The sequence below is a fragment of the Propithecus coquereli genome, unplaced genomic scaffold, assembly GCF_000956105.1.
Source record: "Propithecus coquereli isolate 6110/MARCELLA unplaced genomic scaffold, Pcoq_1.0 Scaffold214, whole genome shotgun sequence".
NCBI lineage: Eukaryota > Metazoa > Chordata > Mammalia > Primates > Indriidae > Propithecus > Propithecus coquereli.
Window position 1 is genome coordinate 6,139,914 of NW_012146523.1, and position 8,390 is coordinate 6,148,303.

The 8,390-nt window shown below is 36.4% G+C and overlaps 1 protein-coding gene across 4 annotated transcripts in view; it reads left to right on the top strand.

The window, feature by feature from the left end:
* Window positions 1-8,390, top strand: part of RBMS3 (RNA binding motif, single stranded interacting protein 3) — a 725,478-nt gene that overhangs the window by 415,846 nt on the left and 301,242 nt on the right. For all 4 annotated transcript variants that reach the window (XM_012644534.1, XM_012644536.1, XM_012644535.1 and 1 more), the window contains one exon: window positions 2,372-2,529. In XM_012644534.1, the coding sequence (XP_012499988.1) occupies window positions 2,372-2,529 (158 nt within the window). The remainder of the gene's footprint in view (window positions 1-2,371; window positions 2,530-8,390) is intronic.

Below are 8,390 nucleotides of genomic sequence, written 5' to 3' on the forward strand. Positions count from 1 at the left end.
ACTTGAATAGATCTAGGCATGTGGAACTCAGAAATCACATCAAGAGAAAGTTTTTCCATTCTTAATTTTTTTCCTCAATTCTGATTCTTTCCAATACAAAAACTCAGTTTGGTGTTAGTGTGCTTCTAACACCTCCCTTAGTTACGATTCCCCTTTGCAACAAAGAGAGTCAACCAGGAGTGCCAAAGCCTTCTGCAAACAAACAGTATTTAGCTATACTTTAAAAACATTAATTTGTTCTCTGTTCTTACAGTTATCTTCTATTTATGACTAGTGATACTGGCTCTTTAATTATGGTAGCAACATAAATTTATCGTTTTAAATGAATTTATTTAAGGCCCAAAGGTATGGTCATTTAGAAAAATAAACTTTTAAGTAAATAACAGTACATGGCTGGCAAAAATTTCTAAGATTTGATATTGCAAATGATTGATGTGTGGGAAACACTGAACTGGTGGAAAATGTACTGAGCTGGAAGACAGGAAACTTGATTGCTAACTCTAATTTTAACCTTGTCACTAATTATTGGATTGTCCTTGGGCAAGATAATGAGTCTTTCATGCCTCAGTATTCAATAAGTATAATGATATTTGCTAAACTATCTTTGGAATGATGATGTGTTAAATGATGAATAGTGAAATACTATAAAAGGTGAAAGTTATATGTAAATAAGTTTCGTTACTGTGTGTCTGAAACAACATTTTTCTTTTTTTACCACCCCAACAAAAAACCAAAACAAAACAAAAACAAAAACAAGATCAAAACTGCTTAGGAAAGGATAATATTGTCTGTGTCTTCTCTCTAGGACTGTGCAATCTGGTGGTGGGGGGAGGATGTGATTTTGTGTGCGAGCGAGAAAGGCTAACTTCAGTTCTTCAGTCTCTCCATTTATACTACTGCTAAATATTAAAGCTCTAGTTTTTTTATTTTGATTATATGTTTATTTTTACTATTTTCCATGGTGCTAAAAAGCTTGAAAAGTAAACTATCTTTAAAAAAATAAAACTAAGAATGGATCTCATTCATTCCAAGGCTTAATAAAAGCACTATGACCTATCTGAATATTTAGAGCTGTTAAAAATAATGGAATTTAGTTTCATGCCAAAATTGTTTCTTGATCCAAAATAATATTTGAAATCTGTTTATTGTACTTTTCCATTGTGTTTATAACCACACGTTTTCTAACAATGTGATATCATCTCTTCACAAAAGATATTTTACTGTTACATAATACCATTTCCTATAGACTTTAGAATTTCTTTATCTGATTTAATCTCTTGCTTATCATTGAAGTTAAAGTTGTTGTTTTGGTTAAAATATAGTTCAATTCAATATCTAACAAATTTTGATATTAATGATTAATCATGTCAGGTTTATGGTTATATTTTATTTTGAGGCATACATATAACTAAGTTCTAACTTATTAATTTATTGTATGAAATAGAGAATATTCATACTGATAGAACCGATGCTAGCAATTGTGGTTTGGTTTCTCATTCTATTAAGCAAAGCTTATTTAACCATTATTCCTGCCGAGTTAGAAAATGATAGACATCATAATCTTAATTGTACATAAATATTCATGCTCGCTCTAGGACAGCAATTCTAAAACTTAAGCAGTTATCAAAATCACCTGTAGAGCTTATCCAAACACAGATTGCTTAGCCCGCCCTTGGAGTTGCTGATCCAGTAGTTCTGGTGGGAGGCCTGAGAATTTGTATTCCTAACAAGTTCCTAGGTGATGCTGCAGGTGAGGTTGCAGTTCTGGGACCACACTTTGAGACCTCATGGTCTAGTCAGTGGAAGGCAGTGTAGCAGGGCAGTGAAACCTATGGACTTCACTGATAGGCCCATATTTCAGCCCAAACTTTGACCTCTATGAGCTGTGTAACTTGGATAAGTTAGGGATCAGTTTTATCATCTGTAAAATGGTAATTATACTTATTGGGAATACTAAATGAAATAATGCCAATTAAGTGCTTAAAACAATGCCTAGCCCATTCTGAACTGTCACTAAATGGGACATCAGTAACTAGTGGTGATGATAGTTATAGTGATTGTGGAAGTTAGTAGTCAGTGGTAATAGAAGGAATATATACATTTGCTTTAGTTCAATTGCAATAAAAGTTTATTAGTCTTTTCTAAGGAATGATGGACAGAGAGCTTGGCTTTCATTAATGGCGTTTTGTCTATGATAAACATTCTCTCTGCACAAGAAGGGGATTCAGTGAAAAGAAATAGGGCCTCTAGTGAGAGGACTTTCAAGAGGACTTTGGAGATGTGAATCTAGATGCAGTTTAAGCAAAAATTTCTCCATTTTGTGATGTTTCTCAATATTCAAATACTGCATTTGTTTCTTTCCCTCCCTTAGCAACAAGAGCAAGACCCAACGAACTTATACATCTCAAATCTCCCCATTTCCATGGATGAGCAGGAACTCGAGAATATGCTGAAACCCTTCGGACATGTCATTTCCACAAGAATACTAAGAGATGCTAATGGAGTCAGCAGAGGTGTTGGCTTTGCCAGGTAAAACTCTTGCTCCATACGTAATCAATCTTTCCTCATTGTTCCCTTTTTAATTCCATGCCTTTTAAGTACTAGGGCCCAAAGCAATAGAATATGCAAAGAAAAAAAATTAGCTTATCAAACCTGTCTGAATCTTTGCTTGGAGCCAAAGAATTCCAATGTAATTATAAATACATTGTGCTTGTTAAAATATGTACGTAGAATGTGTTTATGTGTCCCAAATCATAATGATATTCATACCCCATTCCCAGTCCTCTCTGTGCCTGTAGATCAACAAATTCAGATTCTGCCAATTCCTGCCAGAGATAATAAATGCCCTGTACTCCAAAGCAAAAGAGCCCGTGTGGTGAACAAAGCATCCAAATGTTTTGAAATGGATTTCCAAAGAAGAGAGGTAGTAGAATTTCTTAGTAAGGAGAAGAGAGAAGAGAAAAAAGATTTAGTGAAAAAGGAATTATTGGGAAATCGTAAGGAACCCAGAAATGTAAGGGGAGGTCAAGGAGGCATTACATTTAATACTCCAGCAGAGTGTTTTTAATATTTTAAGCAGAACAGAAAAAAAATTGTATTCCTTTCATTGTTGAAAAAGGAAGAGTAGTTTTCGTTTTAACTTTAAGGGAATGTTTACAAAAGAGGATCTCAGCCAGAAATAGAGTTAAAATGGTTGTACCTGCTGTGCTTTCATGAAAAACAAAGCAAAAGAAACCATAGAGAAAAAGAAACTGCTCAATAACAATGAAAAAAATAAAAGCCAAGCCATGCCCTCATGGCTTGGTGTGTTTATGTGTGTCTCCAGCTGATTTAACATGGATGAATGGATGGATGTTGGGTATCAGCTAGAAGTCAGCTCATTGCAGGCAAGTGCATCCACCTAGGGTGAACATTGTCATCACTTGGAAAACCATTCCAGACTAACTTTTGTCAACTCACTTTGAAAGATAACAAATTGTAATTGTGTGTTAACTGATCTCTAACTTGATTTCCTTGAGGTTGTAGACCATGTTGTAAAATTCTTTACATTCCTGATAATGTTATACACAAAGTATACCAGTAGACATAGGCAGGATACATGCTTGATGATTTGCATAGAAATGAACAGAATGAAGAAAATCTTCCTGACTTGTATGTGTGCATGAGGTATTCAGGCTTTCAGAACATTGACAATTGTTGATTTTCATGGTCAAGGCAGAAATGACATCACCCGGGTCTCTGAATTTGGCCAATGCAGTCACTCTTGAGTGGTGTACAACCTGCTATTGGAGGTTTGAGCAATGTAGGAGTCACTGAAACAACAGCCATGTTTCACTTTATATAGCATGCACATTTCTTTGGTTCTTCCTTCATATCCTGCCCTCCAAAAACTCTATCTAATACGTTAATTTCTCCTTTTTCTGCTGAGAAATAAATGCATCTCAATTTCATCAAGAGAACACATTTCTAAGAAGATCTATTGTAATTTTTTTAAAAAAAAAACAAAGGATTTTTTGGTTCAAAGTATATTAATTTGCCGGGGCTGCCATAACAAAATACTACAGACCAGGTGGCTTAAGTAACAAAAATGTATTTTCTCACAATCCTGGAGGCTAGAATCAAGGTGTCTTAAAGGTTGGTTTCTTGTGAGGATTTTCTCCTTGCTTATGGGTGGCTGTTTTCTTCTTGTGTCTTCACATCATCTTCTCTCTGTACGTGTCTGTGTCCTGATCTCTTCTTCTTATAAGGACAGCAGTCAGAATGGATTAGGGCCAACCTAATGGCCTCACTTTAACTTAATTACCTTTTTAAAGACCCTATCTCTAAATACATTCACATTCTGAGGTACTGGAATTCAGGTACTAGATTAGGACTTCGGCATATGAATTTTGGAGAGGACAAAATTCAGCTCATAACACCAAGATTGAACTATTCACTCCTTTCACTTTATCTTTTATGTACACTGAGTTTGCTTACAATGAAGCATATTCTTAAGTGCAGAGCCTCTTGATCTATATCGTAAGAAGCAACTGCAATCATGGCATATGAATCATGGTATGTCATGAAGTCATGATGAAAGAGTAAAACTTATAAAGTTATTTTTCTTTAGGAACTGAGGAAGGGTGAGAATTTTAAATTGATGCTTTATCAGAATGCAGCATCTCCCTCCTCCATTGCATTTTGCACGAGTAACCATAGGTGAGACCTTAAAAATTCAAATCTGATCATGTCAGCGTCCTGCTTACAATCCCACAGTATGGCCCAAGCAATTTCACTTGCCACCCTCTCTAGCATCATCGCTGTTGTCACTCATCTTCCTGGCCTTGACTATTCCTGCTTCGTGTCCAGGGCACAAACTGCCCTCCTTGACTGGTTATACTTTCCATGGCTCTTCTGCCTACTCATCTCTCAAGTATCAGCCTAAACATCTTTTCTCCAAAGAATCCTTCACTGACCTCCAACCCCAGGCTTCACACAAAGTTAGATGTGCTTTTTACAACTCGTATAAAAGTTTTGTTTGTTTTTCAAATAAAATTTATCATATTGCAATGAATTCACGATTTAGTTTCTGTCTTCGCCCATTGGATTGGACACTTCCCTAATCAAGTTTACTTCTTCATTACCGGATGGAGGGGTGAGTGGGTATTGGACTTCATAATTACCATTCCATGAAGTTCTTGAATAGCTAAACTCAATGGTCAAACTTTGAGCTTTGAATATGGATTATCAGGCACACACCCATACTGAAACTTAGGTCTCTGTACTCTAAGTCACGTATTTTCCAATTTTGGAAAGTGGCATGTAGATTAAAAAGGAAAACATAGGTTCAAGTCAAGCCAATGGTTTCTTATGTCTAAGAAATAAAAAGAAAATGTGAATCTGACTCTTTTGTAAGAAGCCATGAAAGTAACACAGAATAAGTATTTCATTCTCCACATATTATAGACTTTCAATTTCGGGAACAGGATCCCACATGATTAACCTAATTTAATGGGGTGAGAAAATAATTTTAGCTATGCCTATGTAAGTAAATCTTCCCAAACTTCCTCACACTTTAACATTTGTTCTTCAGTTTCTCAAACAGTTGTGGCTCTTGTCTTAACTAACTTGATCGTTCACAACTTAACTGCTGCACAAGTGTTCCTCCTTTTTAAAATACCATCCTGCCCTGTTTTCCCTCAGCCTTTCTCATCTGGAACTCCCATCTGAACCATAAAATAGAAGATGGTCTGAGTCACTATTTTTTCTCCATTCTTCCAAGGATAGTACGTAACAAGCGAGAGAAGTATTTGGATTAAATGTAGATGACTTGGGACAGTGGTTCTCAAAGTGTGGCTCCCAGGTCAGCAGCTTCAGTATCACCTGAGAGCAAAGTGTTCTGCTCCCAACCAACTGAATCAACAATCTCGTGGTGCGAGTGGGCAGCAATCTGTTATCTGTGTATTATGAAGGACTTCTGAGGACTCTGCTACTCTCTAACACTTGAGAAACATTGCCTTAGGGCATTAAGACTGGGTCTTAGGATCATCTGAAAGGTCTGTAAAAGCTCTGATAGCTGGGCCCCATTCTTAAAGTTTCTGAGTAGAACTGAGGTGGGACTCAGTCATTTGCTTTTCTAACAAGTTCCTGGTGATGCTGACACCCTGATCTGAGAACCACACTTTGAGAACTACTGCTCTAAAGTCATCTGTGATTTGTGCAGATGGAGTTAATGCCTGTTGATGCCTTTGTTACGACATATCACTTTCTCAAAGTGCACTTAATCCTGAATCTATCTACCTGTTCCTTAAGAGTAGAGACCATGCTTATTCTTCTTCATATCTGTTCCAGCACCTAAATTTTGTCTGACATATAATTTGATCTTCAACAAATTTCTGATGATGAATAAATGAAATCACTTCAAGTTTTTTTGTTTGTTTGTTTGTTTTCGGACTATATGACAATACACAGGAAGACAACATTTGATGATAATGAGAAGCCAATTCTGAGATAAGGAGTACTGAAATATTAGAGAAAACTACAGTAGCATCAACCCAACTAGTATTGGCTCACATTATTTCTTTCCCTAAAAGTTCACAGTGCCACATGCATTATTAAAAGAATGTGCTTATTCAATTGGGAGGACAGCCAGCCTATGATTGTGTCTACTAAATTGTTGTACATAGCTCTTAAATTTATGACTATCTCAATTCACAAAACCTGAATAATTCTTTCAGCAGGCTTCATTTCTAATATTACCATTGGTCACTTCTAACCACCAGATATGGTTCTTAATTCACGTGCAAGGGATTCTAAAATTCCTTTGACTAGAAAGAAAACCCCCCATTATTATTTCACTTGCAAGCTACACATTAATCTTCTTTGATAACCATCCCTTCAAAGTAAAAGGAGTATCTTCATTTTATATTTAAAACACTGAACTTCAAAGCATTGATTGGAATGCCAGTAGGGTGCACAGACAGCACAATTATAGGCTTTTCAAAGTTCCAGAAGCACTAGATAGTGTCTGAAATTACAGACATTTTATTTTTATTTTTTTACTCTCTTGTAACTTAAAACAATTTTGTAAGATCCACCCCCCTGCAGGCAGCCTTTTATAGTCAAGTCATAAACCTTTAAAAACAGAAGTTTATGGTGGGAATGCTGACAGAGCCACTATTGCAGAGCTAGCGAGTGCCAGCAGACTACCTTGCCTGTGAGGGTGAGGATCACAGCATAAATCAGCCAGAGTCTGGAGGGACATTACTGTGTGTTCATGTTATCCATTTCCCATTCCCAGAAACATGAGACCATTTGTCCAGCAAACGTCACATTGAAAGAGTGTTATGAGAGGCCAGTAAAGAGTGACCCAGAGTGGAAAAGGGATGGGAGGTGAGCATTCACAATTAATCCAGCTTCCACATCTGGGAACATAGAACTTCTATGAGCAATGCATTTACTGTCCCCTGGTGAGCTAAAGAGCGTGAGAGACCGCTGAACACAGAGACCTTTGTATTTTGTAGTATTTTTTGCCCCTCGTCTGTACTCTTAATTTGATTCTCATGGAGCTTTGTTTGAATGACTTTTAACATATGGGCAGCCCTGTGTTCCCCCTCTCTCTACTGAATGAACAAGTTTTCTAAATAAATAATATTGGTTCTTCTTTCTTTTCATCAAGTAAAAAAAAATTAAAGGTGGTTATAGGCAAATACTAGCCTGATTATTAAAAATCAGTATTAATAGCAGGTTAATTTTTTTTGTATCTTATGTTAATAACTTTGAATATCATTAACTTTTATTGATTCACCTTCTACTCCCTCATATGTCTTGCTCCCTACCTTCTCCCATCTTCTCAAATGTAATGAGAACACTGATGCAGAATAAACATATAAAAATATAGGAATTTAAGAAAATATTAAGCAAATACCAATTCTTCCTTTGTAGACAAATATATGATCGTTTAAAATGACCCTCAAGTCTATCAAAACTTGTTTCTATTGTTTGGAATACGATTTGCTTATACGTACCTTGAGTCCATCGTTGCACTAACATTCCCCCCCTTGCCAATTTGGCAGTTCTTTTGCCATTACTGTCTCAAACACATGGAACTAGGAAATCAAATGTGACCAGAGTAAATCTCTAAAGTGTAAACTTAGTGATTAGTAATCTCCAAACTACAGCTGTGTTTTCACAGAAACAGGTTGCAATTGTGTTTGCTGAGATTGAAGAGAATAAGGGCTGTTATGTTTCATTACTTTTAGTAATTTTAATTCCTCTTCCAATTGCCAGCAGATGTGGTCTGCTGCGGAGTGTTTTCCTGGTCCCCCCTACAGCTTCTTCAACTTGTTCTTGTTTTGCATGTCTCTTCTTTTACCTTTATCTGTTCCTTCTCATTGCCCCTTTGGCTCTTG